Raw genomic sequence first — 17303 nt, 5'->3', positions numbered from 1 at the left:
AGCAGTGGAAGGTGCAAGGAAAGTAAGTACCAGGTCAGTGGCAGAATTCCTATAGAGGTGCTCTGGGTGCTACAGCAACCCCAAATTTTTGAGGGCCAGAGGAAAGCACAACTCTGTAATCAATATATTGGTCAAGTACAGAGATGGTAATTTCAGATCTACAGAAAGGTTTGCATGAAAATATACACATATGGTGACTGGGAAATACCTGCAGATCTCAAAGTATTCCTGGTTATGGTAAGAAGATGGGAAAGGAGATACCAAGTTCAAAAGGCTGAGGGCCAGGCAATCGAAGAAGAAAAGAGGAATCCTAATTATCCCATTTTTCTCAAAAGGAAAGGTGCAAGAGAAAGGTTAGGATACTGATTTGGAGATTTCTAAAGATGTGACTAGGTAGAGTTACGAAGACAGGAGCTGTGTTTATGTTTGGAACTGACCAAAGAGTGAATATACCCAGAGGAAAAGGAGCAGAAAGATGAGAGGTTAAAGGGTGAGGAAAAGTCACTGTAGGAAACAGTGCAGGAACATCTGGCAAGTCAGGAGGTGAACAGACAGCCAAGCCAACAATGCCACTGAAGGATGCACAGGATGAATGAAGTCAAGAATGGATCAGACTTTTCATGTGAGTAAAACGGGTGAAATTTGATTTGGAGGAGGTCCCTCATGCCTGTGAAGGAGAGGTACCCCAAACACAGAGAGAGGGGTGAAAAGCTGATGACAGCCAACGATGTGGCTCAAGGAAAAGGAAATCGGGTTTTTTTTTTTTGTGTGTGTATGTGTATTCTTATAGGAAAAAAAGGATTAAAAACCTTTAGTTATAAATCGGGGGGGAATAGCAATTAATAAGAGAAAGGTGAAGAACTATGCAAAGAATGCAAGAGAAGGAAGCTGAGCAAGTGGAACAAGCAGCAGGAGAGCTACAACCCCTTCCTGAAACTGTGACGGAACAAAACTGAGCAGGGAGAGGAGAGAAGGCAGACAAAAGGAGGGGAAAGGTCACACTGTGTGTTACTGTGCTGTGATTTTATTATTTGTAAGACATCAGTGAAATTATACAGAGAGAATGATGGGGAGGGCGATGGTCAGGGATCAAGAGTTCAGCAGGGATCCAGAACCAGGGGAGAGAGAGCCAAGGGAGCTATTGGGGGATGTGGAGATGTGAAGCTGCTCGGTGCAGGGATGGCAGAGCTGGAGAGACAGAGAGAGAGAGAGAGAGAGGAGCTGGATCTGTGTCCAGAGGAAGCGGGGCTGGCCGCAGGATTTCCGCAGGGATCCGGCACTGCCGCAGCCTGCGGGAGGAAGCGGATGCTGGGAGCCTGCCAGGGACAGCAGTTGGTAGGGGGGAAAAAAGAGAGAGGACAGCACAGTTTACCCAAGAGCTCTGTTCAAATATGTGGTTAGAGGAGGACAAACCCAGGAGTCAGAGCAAACAGGGTGAGGACCTGCAGTGTTTGCTCCTGCAGAGCTGGGCTGGCTGGGGATTTCACGTCTTGCTGTCAGACAGCGCTGGGGGGAAAGCAAATGATGGATGTGCAAGCAGAAAACTACAACGTTAATTACCTTAAAATATCAATTATCTCCAGAAAATCTCCCCTTTGATCTGGGGAATCCCAGTTTCTCAGTGGTATAAACACACAGAGCTGGAGGCTCCTGAGCTATTCCTGCACATCTGAGCCACCTTGATCTAGACGTGGTTTTGATCCCACACTCACTACCACAAGTTCTCAACAAGAACAGAGAATTTTCCATCTTCAGCTTCATATTCCAGCAGGTCAACGTTCAAGCAGTTCCTATTCCCATCCACTACGCAGTTGACGGCTTAAATACCCTCTTCCTCCTCCTCCTCCTTCAGTCTCTGTGAGGAGCAGCAATATTGACTCTGGAACATGGGACTGCTTTCAGCACCAGTGCTGCTGAAAGATATGGGTGGGCCTGACATTATTCCACCAACTGAAAACTGAAATGAGGCCCAGCTCTGCTGTGAGACATATGGATTATAATGCCTGCATTCATCAGATATATTTATGTATGTATGTTTATATATCTAGCAGACATAATTTCAGCCTCACTGCAGTGCAATCCAGCAAAAAAATGCTATCTTTATTTGGGACAAAAAAAAAAATTAAAAAAATAAGAAAAGGTTCCCTAAAACTACCTCCAAAAATTACTTTTTCAATAATCACCTGAGAAATTCAAATTCAGGTGCAACAACACTGATTTTTTAAGGGGCTCTATACATTACCCTGTGGAAAATATTATTTTGGGTCTTGATCAATTATTCTGGGAGTTTAAATTGCAGGTTTTTTAAGTACTCCAAATCCTACACAACCTTGCAGCAGACTTTCCAAATGTCCAATACAGTGGCACTGAAGCTGCAGACTTACGAATCAGGACCTGACAATTTGTTTTTTCCCCAGCCCTCCTGAAATTCCCAGGAACTTTGCTATACTACAGGAAATCAGATTTTGCTGGAGAGCAATGTATTTAAAATTTTTCAAGCATTGGACTTCGTGCTGGGAGCAGGGTTTGAGGACCATGTACAGACACAGTGCAACTTAATATGAAAAAAGGGGTTTTATACTAATCAGCAAATGAAAGCTTGCTTCCAGCACACCAGTACAAAAGTTCCAGTACAAAAGTACCACAGCACATGAATTACTCAACACAATTCAGCATTTCCCTTTGCATCTACAAAAATAAAAGTACTACAGTGACACAGCGTGTGCTGATTGCATATCTTCAGAAATAAAAGGGAAAGAAAACCCCACTAGAAAAACTGAAATACAGAAAAGAACGTCAGCTACTTTAGGCAGCAGATTTAACTTTCTGGATATAATAATGAACTCTTAATTTTGGGGGTGCTGCTTAATTAAAAAGCTACCAAGAAGATCACAGATAGAAGCAATATTGGGTGGTTTTGATCAGTATCTAGGGCAGCAATTAAAATAATAGCCTTTTCCACAGCTTGACACTGGATATGGGGCCCATTTCTGAATTTCTTACATTCCATAACAAGTTTTGACTTAAGTAGCTGCTTCAGTACAAAAACCCCTTGACAATATTAAGCTGCAAACTGCTGAGCAACTAGAACAAAGAATATTGACAGCACTGCTTGGGTCCCCAAAGAGAACATTTAGAAACCAAGTAACTGGAAATGAGACTTGAACCAATTCTATGGTTCATCAAACATCTGCAATAATATTTGATTCTCGTGCAGTTACAGGGAGTGAATCGGAATGCCTGTCAGGCTGGGATTAAAAATTAAAGCAGAGGCCTTGGCTTGTCAGGAATTCATGTTGTTAAGGGAAAAAAAAAAAAGGAGAAACATATATTTTAAAAGCAAAATCACTGATCAGTGGAGGATCACCGCCACAATGAGTGAGTTGAGAAAAGGAGGAGAAAATGTGTGTATTTTGTCAAGGTTGATAGCTAGTCTGAAGTCTGACATTTCAGCATGCTTGAAAGCAACACTTGAGACTTTTTTGACTGCTCTTATAAAGATACAAGTGGTTTGTTATATCACTAAACTGTATGATGGGATATCTACCTGCACACAGCAAAGCTGACATAAAATAAAAGCATCAACTAACTTACCTTAACACAGCTCCAGAGAAGTCAGGACTGAGCTTTCAAACAAAGGGACATAAAGCACAGGTCTGGAATGGTGAGTTATGCAAGGAAAGCACAGCTAAAAGAAGAAGCTGTGCCCTGGGTTTATTTACCACAGGCAAACTCAGGGAAGGGTGTTTAGACTGGTCACCTCATCTGTGTGAATATTATCTAAGTTTAAATAAATCAAAATAATAAATTTTAAAATAATAATTTAAATAAAATAAAAATAATAGTAGTTTAAATAACGTTTTTCCTGATATGTAAAGGAAGCCACGGTGTTTCAGTACTTCATGGGAGTGGGGGGAAGGTGCAACCAAAAGCAGCTCCCATAATTTGTGCCTGTTAGTTGAATCAGAATTACAGCTCAATTCTGGCAATTTGTGCAAAACCAATTAACCAGTACGGAAATGCCTTTTTATGCAGCAGCCAAATGCCTGTGAGAGTTTGTGAGCCTCAGCACTACCAGGAGCAGTAGGTTCAAAACCTCCTTCTCCTTCATGCTAAGGAAATACCCCAAAATGCAAGAAGCACTCCAATTTCAGATAAAATGATCAGGAAAACTTGAGGAGGCTCTAGGACACATCCTCTGTGTCATGAAAGAACTTGTAAGAAACTCTTGTATTTTCAATTATTTATAAATAAATATGTTTGTAGATTTCCAAGTTTAATTTACCATAGGTTGATCTCTGGAAAACAGGACAAATCAAAAATGGCACTCTAAAAGCATTGTCCTGTGACTGTTTTTTCTTTTGTCCCGACCTTCACTCTGTTTCATGACCAGCTCTATTAATTATAATAATTCACAAAGAGTCTAGAATACCAAGTATTTCTGCACTACTCCTACCCTCATGTAATTAATTTCTGAATCAGCACCAGTAAGGGTTTCCTAAGCCACGGAAATCACACTTTTGGACTAACAACTCAAATAGCGTTCAAGGGCATCTGAAGTTTCCCTGAAGACAGTCAGAGGCACCAAATGTCAACACCATGGCCTCCAAAAAAAAAAAAAAAATTAAATAAAGGTTAGAAGCCCCAGGGTGAAATAAAGCACCAAGCAATGACACAAGAGTTAAAATGTTCCAGGAAATGTGCTGTCCACAAGACAAAAATGGACACATTCTACATCTGCAGCTCCATGGTTTGCTTACTGAGCAAAAGTGCAACACAGAATTACTACCAAAAAAAGACAATTCTAACTTAATTAATAACTAAAGAATTATTCTCCTGTTTAGGCAATGGTTGTGCAGAAGTGCTTACACCACCACAAAAAGTAATTCAGTTTCTGCTACCAGGCAATATCTTCACACTGCAGCATTTTCCAGCCCTGTTTAATAAAGCTGGAACACATTTTCTAAGGTGGCTTCTAGTCACTAATAAATCTAGTATGTAAGTGCATGTTTACTTCTTGCAGTATTTCCTTTGACCTCAACCTGAAATTCTGAAAAACTGTGAGCAATCTAATTTGAATTACTTGTTTTACTGTAACTTTTCTAAACTAAGAAGTTCCTGACAAAACCAGGATATACCACCTCTCTTATGTGACTGGTTTACAGAGTTTGGTTAATCCAGTATGAGGCCTGTATAAAAAAAAGGCTCTTTGTTAAGAAAATAGTCTATTACTACAGATAAATACCCTAACTGAGCCTCTTGAACAGGCAGCTTGATTTATGGCATCTGGAGCATCTCTGGAGTTCATCTTATGTCAGGAGCAGCTGCTGCAGACTCCACATTTTTATGTCAAAAAAATAAAAGAAGAAAAGAAGAAAGAACCACCAACAGGGTACTTATATTAACATGTACCGGTAGCTAAAATTTAAGCAGGCATAGCTGAGATTTAATTCATGATGTCAGAATCATCAGAACACAAATTACTACCTGTTTCAGCTTGTGCTCTCATTAAATGTATTTTTAAGGCACTGAACAAACCCAGAGGTTTTACCACCTTTCAAACCTTATACCTGATGTTAATAATGTTAACTGGGCCATTTCCCGTTGACACTATTAACAAATCATCACTGCTTTGCATTTGGATAGTGGGGAAATTGAGAAGAAAGAAGAAAATAAACATACCAAGGTGATAATTCTTTCTCTTATTTTTTTTAAGTCACAGGCTGCTCAAAAATGAATAAAGCACTGTTTCTTGAGGGCTTTGTAACCGAGAAGCATGAACTAACCAAAAAATTGTCACAGACAAATGCTGCAAAGACTGAGGTGGAGTCTGAGAGACCCTTCTGCAAGGATCTGAAAGTTCTGCACAATGAAATTTGTGTGTCTATGTGGGATTTAGGCACGTCACAGCTGAACGCAGGTATTTAATAAAAAAACACCTCCATAAACCCCCAGTTCTGTCACTAGGTAGCTTGAGAGGTGCCTGAGTGCCACAGCAGCATCACAGAGAGATTTGGATAGACAACTCAGCTACTGAAGTTTAGGAAAACATAAAGCAACCAAAAATAGGCTTTTAAAAATTATCTTAAAATACAGGTTACCCTTTGTAAACCTATTACTCATATTGCACAAAAATGGAAAGCTGAACGTGTTTGTGTGCTCTAATGGCAACAGGAAAAAGTACAATGATAAGTGTTTGAGATCTACCCCCCTTTTGGGTGAAATAGCACCTGGTAACACGGTAGAACTAGAAAAACCTATTAAAGTCCTCTTCTGCAATTACCCTCTTAGATACCTTAGCCTTCAATACCATTTTTTTTTTGTGCTAATTTGGAATTCAGGAAACTGAATAGAAGCACCGTCAGCTTTACTGAGGAAATGTCTTTCTTTTGGTACCTATTTTCCACCATACACTCAGGTCATGTTTTCTAAATAATCAGGCTAATTTTTTTTTTTTTTTTTTTTTTAATAATGAAAGCTTAGTTCCTTGTACAATTTAAAGAACATAATTTAGGGAACAGGAGCTTCAACAAAACCCTTAACATACTATAGCGCTGCAACAATAAATACAATGCCCATCTTGTTCCAGGAAGAAATTCTACACATTATCCGGATAAGACAGCAAGGATGTCAAGTAGCTACATTTTTTCCTTTTAAGAGGAAATCCAACACATGTTCTCCACACAGCAATGAGGGGACAGCAGCTGGAGCAAGAAAAATACAGCAATTGGCAGTGGGAGTCACATAACACCCTGTGTACACAGAGGAACACAAAAGTATGAAAATAGAGGGAAAATAAACAAAATACTATAAATTAGATCATAAGATGGAGTAAAAAGCTTTCTGCAGGGCTAACTAAGGGTTGTCCAGCAGCCACCCTTTAACAAGTTTGTCCTTGTAAACACAAAATTTGAGATCTTTCTTCACAATAGAGATAACTGGAGAAGGGTGTCCTTGCCTCAAATACACAGAAAAAAATCCAGACAAAAAAAAAAATAGTTTTGGTACAGAAAAGTACCTCTAAAACTGAACCGTAAACAGGAATGACCCACTGCATTTGTACTGTCTTCTGTGACCCTGCTACTGCAAACATGTGTGACTCTAAGCAGAGTGTTCACACATAAAATGCTACTCAACCATGAAATTGTTTGCCAGGCGAGGGCCAGAGTCCCTGATCCTGCTGTTGGACCTGTCCAGGCAGATCCCAACATCTGTGCAGAGCTGGGATCAAGCCAACAGGGTCGTGCTCCATGGGGACTCACTTCCTGCCTTTACAAATCTCACTGAAATCCTACTTGTGTAAAACTGATTTATTAAGTGAAATGTCGCACTCAACTGTATGCATATGCACAGTCTGTGCATTTTTCTGTCACTCTTTTAACAGAAAAGACATTAAAATTCACCTCAGGGGTTAAATTATTCCCTTAATTATCTACTACTTAAGATCTCAGTACATTTCAGACTAAAATTTAGATTTGCAATATGGAAATCAGATCTGAAACCAGAACTGGAAAATGTTTTCCAGATCCTTTATGTCTCAAAATGTAATATTTATTGTCTGCCTTACAGAGAACTTTGTCTTCCACTTCCTATGTCAGAGAAAGCCAGACAGGTCATGCACCTCTTCTGGTGTGAATTATGCACAGAACTACTTTCTTGGGTAAATGAGCCTCTGATGGGTTACAGACTGCTGCATCTGAATTTTGTTACAGGTATCCTCCCTAAGTGGCATAAATCCAGTCTGTGGATGTTGCTGTGACAGCACTTTGGAGATGTACACTTAAGTTAAGGAGGGGTCACAATAAAACAGGCTGCAAGGACAAAGTGCAATGCAGACGTTCACCTTAAGTCAAGTTAAATATTTTTTGTTCTCTTTGATTATGCCACAACCTCCATTTTTCTCTAGAAAGGAGAAAATGGAGATGAAATGCTGCATTTCATCTATCTGTATGCACTACAGGTTTACTGTTTTCAGTGGTTATCATGTTTAGAATGCAGAGATCTCAGAAAAAAGAAACAAGATTCCCAAGCTTTCCTCTAAATGTATCCCAATCTGCAGAGCTGCACGTTTCTTCCCAAGCACCACATCCTGTGCAGGCCCGAGGACACATGTAAACTCGAGTGCCTGTAACACCCCGGCCTTAATTCTGCAGAAAATTCAAAAAGACCATTATCTGCTCCCTGTGACTCGTGTTATGTAATGTGCATCTCCTATTTAGTGTGGTGTTTGGATGTGACAGTTCTAGTCAGCCATGGATATCCGTGCTCCCTCCAGAGGCCTCCCTGCCTTTCCTCCTCATTACTTCACTTTTCACCACCTCTCATAAGGCATTTGTTGTTCAGCTGTTCTTATTAAGAGCCGCACGTCTCCTGCAATTTGTGATCTTCAGGATTCATCTTTCATCATATTAGAGAGCAGATGGAAGTTGTAAGTCCTTGGATTTTCCAGAAATGTGCTAAGCAAGTCTGAAATGAGTCACTTAGATGTATTAACGGAGCAGTCGAGCTGATAACAGAATCTGTGTTTGGCATATTGTGCAGACATAAGACTCTCACTTTCACTTTTGCTTCTCGTGAGGCTAAAGAAGATTGCATTTAGGTGAAGTGCCTCCAGCCTGGGCAAACAAGAAAATTCTTCCCATCAGTGCAGCTGTGCTTAACAAAGGCATGGCCAGACACCAGAGGCAGCTCTGCTATTGCCTTTTTTCCCAGCCTGGAAAGGAAACTCAAGATAATTTTAATAAGGAGGTAATGTAAAAGTGGATCTTTATTTGAAGGCCTTCAGGGGCAGTTATGGAAAGATGCCCACAAAAGCCCATCCCCACACGGGTGAGTACATTTTATAGGTTTTAGGAAATCAGTATAATTGAAAAATGCACCAATTAGGAGGACAAGAGGTGATGGAACTCCCCCCCAGGTCAGGCCCCTTCTCTGGAGCCCTCCCTCAGCACTGGCTGTACTTTGTCCATGAAATGGATCTCCTGGCTACCAAAGCTCTCAGCCTTGGTAGCCAGGAAGAACCAAGACAGCACAGGGGCTCTGTACCCCTGGGGCTTGGAGCCCTGGAATTTGTTTTCTTTTTGTTTAGAGAAAAGGCATGGAAGATTCCTGGGAAAACCAGGCACTAATACAACAGGCTGCAGATCTACAAATGTATGTGTCAAGAATGCAGAGAACACAGAAAAGAAAAAAAAAAAAAAAAGGCAAAATCCAAGTGGCATCAGTGCAGAGCCACAAAACGCCCTCGTCCTCAGCCCAAGGAGATCTGACCAGCTGAAGGGACTGCTCAGTGCAAACCCTGAACCACAAACACCAGGAGGGACCCTGATGTGGAAGATGAACCACCAGGAGGAAGAGCACGAGGGGAGGAAGAGTCTGTGGAGGGAGCGGGCCCTGGCAAGGCTTTACCCAGCACTTGCTCCCTATTGATCAAAGGTTTGTGCTCTGTTGATGTAAGGCATTATGTACAATCAGTGTTAAATATTAATGCCAGAAAATATCCAGCTCTAAATTCAGAGTTAGTCCATTTAACATTCCCAGTGTTACTAAGCTACAACTTGACCTCCTTTAGCGACATTCTGGAATACTGTAAGAACATACTGCCATGAGTAAGGATGATCTGTATGTCAACAGTGACAAATAAAATGTTTTTAAAATACAAAAGTTTGGAAACAGGACATTTCTCAATGCTACTTAGACTTACAGCAGACTGTATCTTCTCAACGTTAAAGGTGAAATGAATTCAAAATAAGTGAAGCTTCTACAATTTTTGAGGCAATGTCTAATATACAGAAGGTTTGCACTTCTGTATATTGAATTATTAGATAATTAAACGCACCCCATGAAGTTTGTATATGCATAAGTGCTTTCATTTGTAAAAGAAAAAATATCCCCTCTCCTCTGAAACCTTGATTTTAAGTTCACTCCAAATGATAAAGTTTAAAATTTAAACTGCAATACAGCTTTCACTATGGTAACATAAATAATCCATTTAAGCAAATGAAAAAATTAAAATTTGAATGAGCAGAGTTCATTCAATTGCAAGACATTTTACACAGGACACATTTAACAACATTACTCTAAGAAATGGCTGAAATTCAAAGTTGTTCATCAGGACAACCACACAGGAAAAGAAACTGCAGTACTCTGGGACTTCCATTGAACTGGTCAGAAATTTCCTGTGGAGCCTTCTTCCAGGCAATGACACATGCCACATCTTTAAAGCAGAAGGACCTCGGCTTTGTTTTCATTATAAAGAAAGCCCTTGACTTCAGAACATAGAGAAATTAATCCATGGAGACACCTATCATGAACCAAAGTATCTAGTAAGTTAAGTCTGTCTATCAACGTTAAAAAAAAACCCAAAAAATTTACAACCAGATTTTACCTGCGTTTTTGGAAAAAGCTAAGCTACTTTAGAAGGCTGTGAAGCAGCCTGAGCATTCCAGCCACTTCCCTTTGCCTTTCAGCCTCTACCTCATCCTGTGAATTCCACGTTATCTCTTCAATCACTCACTTCTCCCTCAACCTCCTGTGCCTTCACATCCCCCTCCTCTCCTCCAAGCAAAAGAAAACCAAATTTTGTCCCATTTCATGACTTTGGCACGGTTCTGCACAGAGTGTATATAAATCTTTTTGGTGGTCCACTCTAAAGAAATAGTATTTTTCACACAGAATGTTCCCAAAGCCTGCCCTCATTAAAACGGCTATTATCTCCCATTGTTTTCAATGGAAGTTAAGCTAAAATGGTTGTTAGAAAAGAGGAAAAAGAAAGAAGTGTGTCCACTGCCTCCCTCTGGGAACCATGAAAGAGGAGCTAAATTACCTTTGGGGAAATGGTGGTTCCTTATCCTGTCTGAGGCTTCCACTGAGCTCAAACTAATTAACTATTTTACTTCTAAATTCAAAGGAAATAAAATATTCACTCAAAGAAGAGCAAATGGAATTTTGGGAGGAAATGCTGCTTGTGCTCTCTGAAACAACTGGCTGAGTTCTATCATTAAAAGAGAAGCACCGCACAAAATTACCTGGGAAATTACTTCTATAAAGAGAAAAATTATGTTGGCTGTAAGAAGCCATACATTTCTGTATCAGAGCTTACAATTAACATTTGTGACATGGAGCAGTTCAAATCCAAGCATTATAGTTTCTACTAATTTATGGGAAGTAATGATGAAGAAGGATGGTATGAGCAGTACAAGCACATCTTCCCTCTTCATGAAAATGTGAGAACAAAAATTCAGCTGGGAAATTTCTGAGCAGGAAACAGGAAATTAATCCTGATTTTCCTGCAAAAGGAGTCTCTGCAATCCAAGGGAAGTACCAATTGCTCAACTTCAAAAAATTTCTGGTGAGCCAACAAACAGTTTCATACTCTTGGAGACCCAGTGCCAACATTCTGATATTCACTTATAAACACCTGACACCAGGCAATGTTCTTTGCAGACGCTGGGAGCTGGAGCATGCTTTTAACTAATCCTTTCCACACTATTAATGAACAGCTACTGAGCAATAAACTTAAGGAGCTGGGGGACTGAGGCAGCCCAGCATGCCTGTGTAAATTCTGTGTAGGACCCACGGGTGGTGACCCACCCGGTCCTCCCCAAACGCCTCAGTGAGCAACGGCCTCTGTGCAGACAAAATACTGTCCTACACCAAGGACACGAATCCTAAACATTTTTCCAGTTTTTCACATTCACTGCATTTTTGGCTGCACACACGAGAAAGTCAAGGATGCACCACCTTGGGAGATGACACCAAACAGCATTCTGCAAAAAAATATGGTTTGTTAATTGTTTATTGTTGTGCAATCTTTAACCACATGGATTTACTAAATGTGTTCAGGTATGGAATTTCAAAGCAAATGCAAATTCTTTGTTTTCTTCTGGCTTCCATATCTAAGAACACATTTTACTGCACATACACTTGAACAGTGAGACATTATCCTCATAGAATGAAAAGAGCAGTAAAGAAAGACACTTCATTCAAAATTAAATATGAATGCTACTTATGTAAAAAGAAAGAATACAATTTTAACAATGAATGTATGAGAGGAAATGCTTTTCACTTCCCCATTAACTACAAAAAGAATGCTACAGCCACTTGATAAATTTCTTTTACTTTTAAGAAATAACCTGTTCTCTACCTGGACACAGGAACTATCTACAGAGTAGACAAATCAACTGTCTGAAGAAAATATCTGAGGGTGAAATCACTGGCTTAGTGATGATCAATAAATATGCAAAGGGCCTTCCAGAACTTTGTGGAACTCAGGTAAGGAACTAACAGGTAACTCAGATCTGCAGCACTGCCTCTGGAACAAAAGCCCTGAAGCAAAGCAGGACATCTTTTGCCCGTCTATGAGAGGATAAGGATGATGGGGCGTTTTTTTCTCTTAATTTCTGTTTTAAGCAGAAGGAGTTGAACATGCATTCTCCACAGAAACTGACAGCTGGAAACCAGACCCAGAATTCCATTTTCAGCAATAAAGCTAGAAGCAAAAGCTGCCCTAGCTAGGCTGCCTGCAGAAGGTCGCAGTAGCAAGAGATGGGTCAGGCAATCAAGAATGAAAACAAGTTCCTCTATCCCTGATGCACAAAAGGCAGAGAAGGAGGACAGCACTTTAAGGAAACCAGAAACAAAACAATTCTTGTGGGAGAAGTCTCACAGGCTTTTCATGGTAATCTGTAGTCCAAAATAGACATAAAAGTATTCACAACTCCTCAAATACTGAGTATTGATAATGATTAATTAAGGGGACTTGGGGTACTTAGGGTGTGCAAGTGCCTCTTAATTCTACTGAAGGGACATGGATCCAGAGAAGAAAGTAGTAATTTCTCTCTCTATAAAACATAGAAATAAATGCAGAGACCCAACTTTTCTGAAGAGAGGTGCACATAGATTGAGCAGCCACCTCAAATGTCCAAATACTCTGCTCAGTAACTTCTAGGAAAACTTTATTTCTCTACTTATGACCTTTAAAAGGAATAATTTGGACAAAACCAATGACAGCATTGTCTTTGGTATACTCTACAACCCTCTGTCACAGAGCTCCGCACTGAACTGTGCCAACAGGGCACAGGGGATGTGGGCCCAGCTCATTTCAGTCTCTGGAGCAAGGCGTATCTCTGGTTTGTTACCCTGTGCATTACCTGGAATTCTTCTGGGAGACGCAAACACAAACCAGACACCTTTGCCCATACCAGAAATGATCTTTCAAAGAGCTGGGGAGAAGAACTAATCAAACCTGACCTGGAAAATAAGATCTTAATACAGCTACATGTGAGAAACAGTGTACCCTTTCTTTGCACCAGCGCCACATGGAAAAACTTCCAATGCCAAGAGCATGAGATAACAGGAGCAAAGGAATTTCTGGAGAGTAAAAATATTTTAACTGCTACATACAGAAATCAACTTGTAAGGCACCACCCCTTCAAACCCAGAGATGGGGATGAATGGCCAGGCCTGAGGAAGAGCAGGATGGTCATTTGTGGCCATCAGAAGAAGGGGTATTGCTAAAAATCCAGGTTTTATTTCCCCTTTCGGACTCAGTTTTCAGCTTGGAAAGAAGTGGAAAGAGATGCATGTTGGAACTTGCTTCTCTCAGCAGAAGGCCTCAAAATGTGGAAAAACGAGCTCTTAACTAGACAGGCGAAGAAATCTCCTCAGGACATCGTGAAGAAACACAAACCATTCTACACTGAAGAGTGAATTTTGCCTCAGACCATCCACGTACATGATTTCTCACAAGACTTCAAAGCGTGCAGAAGTTTTCCTCCAGGAAAAAGTAAAGTAACAGGTACCTGGAAAATAATCATGAGGATTTTTCTACTTCAAATGAAGCTACTCCTACTGAAATGCCTGCAGTATTAACAGGCTGGGTGAGCAAGCAACAGTTTTATTTCCTGAGTCACCTGAAATAATTTCCAAATCTATATCATATATGTCAAAACTTCCATGCCAAGACCTATCTCCCTCATCCAGCAAATGCACATTTATGACATGCATCTTTCTGAGCCTAAAAGAATGATAAAAATGTACCTAATCAGTTCAGAACCTTGTTCACTCAGAAGGAAACATATCCAGTGGCAAATCGTGACAGAAAATAAACACAAAATCAGCTTTAAATACGGGGGAGCTGCAAATACTTAAACTCAGGATGAGCATGGAAAATCTTTATAAAGCCAGAACTGGGCTTTGCTTTTCTGTTTAGTGGATTTTTAGTAAGATGAGCACTGTAGTGCTGCAAGCAACAATGCACTGTCTGAGGGGGGAGAGAAATCAAACAGCATTAATCTTACAGTTGCAGTTCAGACAATGTAGAACTTGCAACTTGAAGAAACTCAGTCTTTCTGTGCATTCATTTAATGAGTCAACCTGTGTGTTCCTGCCTGACTTGCAGCTATGTCGAGTGAGGCAGCAATACTTCCAAATCATTAAATCATCTGCAAATGCTTTCCTCCTCCATCAAGCATTCCTAAGCCTTTCCCTCTCCACAAAAGCAAAGACAAGATTATTTCCTCTCCAAACACAGCCCACTCAGCTACAGCTGCCATGTCTGCAGCAGCCAGACCACGCGCCCCTTCAGCAGGAACAGTTTTTCTTAGGTCAAGTGGAACACATGCCTAATAAAAAATTCTGAATTGCTCGTATGAATTAATAAACAAGCCTTCTGTGCTGTTTTGTACGAACAATAACAGTTTTCAGATATGACAGTACAGCTACAAATGCTCTACTACTTGACCTGCAATGTAGCAGCAGAGTTTTGATTTACCAGCCCTGTCAGCCTCGGCAGGAGGAAGAATCCAGCAGCAGCTTCTGATGGTTCCCACTGATGGTGGGATTTTGACCTCTCCACAGGCAATGGCAAGACACTGTGGATCAGGATTTCACTTAATACATGTTCATCTTCCTCTGCTGTGAGATCTGCTTGGCTATATCCTACAACTGTTTTCTTGTTCTTTGACATGAGCTTACAATGCTACCTTAAAATACACAAAAACCATGATGAAGACTGACCTAAGCAACACCTAAGTGATAACAAGGAGCATTGTGAGTCTTGTGAGGGATTAAATTAATTTATCCCAACTGTGACGAAAACAATTCAAAGCTTTTCCTGTCACCTTAAAATATTGAGAGAACGGATTTTACAAACACCAGGCAAATTAATTTCTGAAATAAATCAAATTGTTTCTAAACTAAGTGTTCATCCTGTCTTGATGTGCAAATAGAATTATACCATGATTTTATCTTTTCTTCGTCAAGCATAACTTTATACAGTAAGTTAAATATTCAATCACAGAATTGTAGGACACACTTTCTCACTTTTCTTGAATTCTGACAATACACATCATAAATGAGCAATAAGGTCATGTAATATTCCAAGGCCTGTAGAAATCAGAAATGCTAATGGAACATGCTAAAGGAAGTTTCTGACTACTTTGATTCATCTACTCAAATTCTTAGTATACCTCTAAATTTAGACTCAATAGTGAACTTACTGATCAGTTAAACTCTCCTGAGCTTAAAGGTTTGTGGACTCCTTTTAGACTCCAAATACTTTTTCACTGAAAATTTCCTCTTGCTGATCATTCTGTTTCACAATTCTGTTTCACAACAATATTTACATTTTTCGGATTTTTGGCTTTTGTTACATACACTTTATTTTGAGAACACAACGTCCCTCACTGAAGTCAACTGTTGTGCTTTGGATCTGCCCAGATTTGAATCTCTAATGTCGTTCCTCACGGTCTTACACTATTCCTGTAAAACAACTGCTCCTTCAGGGGGGAATTAAACCTTCCTCTAATAACAAGGAACCAAAATACTAAGTAGGTAATACTAATAGCTAAGTCTTTTATTTTTCCAACAACTTTATATTTAAAACAGATTAGGAGAAAATGACCACAGCTATTGTGCTTGCAAGAGATACTTAATTTTTAATTTGAGGAATGTGCCTTACTAAGTTGGCTGACCTTAACAACTCTGTGGGTACAAAATGTCCTTAAACTTTGTTCCACTCTCTGATAATTATTTCTTTCTTTAATTATGTTAGCGTAGCCTGGACATGACTGTGCAACCTTGCCCAAGCTCCTTAACCAGTCACCCTCACAATTTAACCACCACTCCAGGGTGTTAAAGAGACATTGGTGAAAGATGCTGGAAATCTCTGACTGTGCTGATGGTGCATTCAAAGTCTAAGGTGTTGTTTACTGCAAATAAGGCAAGATCACCATCAGCTCACACGCTGTAGGATGCCAAACCATTACCAGATTTTGACAACAGAAAATGGAAATTGGTCAAGTTGATGAATAATTTCTGTTGTTCCCAAACTGTGTTTATAAGACACAGGGATAGGGCAGTCTAATTTCAGTTTTTTCCGTAGAAATTTTTTTTTGGCAGTAACTAGACACTATTTGTGAGGCAGACCTGGAAAAGACTCAAGGAAAGAGGTTTCACATTTGTATTGTGATAACTACTCTCACTCAAGACTCCCCTGTTGTGTTTTGAACTAAGTCTCATAGGCAGCAAAATTGGTATGAAACTTCCTACACACTTTATTCCTCCTGTTGTCTTTGGCCAGCTGATTTTGCATTTAACTTACTCTATGTTGCTTGATTGTTTATTAGGGTGAAAAATCTCCAGGTTGTTTCAGGATACAAAAATATATGAACCACCCCAGTTTCAGCCAGGGTGGTCCTGACAAAAGCCAGAGAACAATTCCATCTGCAGAACAGTCTTTTCTTCAGCACTGTCAGAGCACAGATATTTGGGCAGGTAACATCCATGTTTCCATCTGTCCTGTGCCTTTGTGACCAGCCTCGTGTGTCCGTGGCACGGGGGACAGAAGGACACGCTTTATTCTGCATTAACACGTGGGACTGCACCTCGATCTCTGAGACAGCTTCCAGGAGTCACCCATATTGTGCTGAATTAAAGAATGAGGAACTCCTAATTCTAAGGTATCCCTAGAAAACTGAGAGTTACATATGAACAACACAGTGTTTTTGAGCCACTGCAGTGCAGAAATACTTCTCTATCACATTTATACATGCAATTAATGAAGCCATGGTAAAGACACACAAAACTTACGTAGTCATGAAAGGCTTTTGCTTCACTTGAGTGTTCACATGTTTCTCGTCTTTCTGGGGCTGCACAGTAGAGATCCCAGAACACACTGCAAGGGAAGAGGTTACAGGGATGGTGAGAGTGTCACTGTGATGCTCATGTGCATTTTACGGCATGCACACACTCCACATAGATGCTCCTATACAGAAATGTCATTTTCTCTCCAAAGAATTGGA

The 17303-nt window shown here is 40.2% G+C and overlaps 1 protein-coding gene across 5 annotated transcripts in view; it reads right to left on the bottom strand.

Annotated features, from left to right (window-relative positions):
- The window catches only part of SSBP2 (single stranded DNA binding protein 2), a 129580-nt gene that overhangs the window by 74253 nt on the left and 38024 nt on the right, over positions 1 to 17303 (bottom strand). For all 5 annotated transcript variants that reach the window (XM_068177580.1, XM_068177578.1, XM_068177579.1 and 2 more), the window contains exon 4: positions 17092 to 17176. In XM_068177580.1, the coding sequence (XP_068033681.1) occupies positions 17092 to 17176 (85 nt within the window). The remainder of the gene's footprint in view (positions 1 to 17091; positions 17177 to 17303) is intronic.

The sequence above is a fragment of the Anomalospiza imberbis genome, chromosome Z, assembly GCF_031753505.1.
Source record: "Anomalospiza imberbis isolate Cuckoo-Finch-1a 21T00152 chromosome Z, ASM3175350v1, whole genome shotgun sequence".
In the NCBI taxonomy this organism is placed as follows: domain Eukaryota; kingdom Metazoa; phylum Chordata; class Aves; order Passeriformes; family Viduidae; genus Anomalospiza; species Anomalospiza imberbis.
The sequence above is the reverse complement of the archived record's forward strand: the minus strand, read 5'-3'. Positions and strand labels throughout refer to the sequence as shown.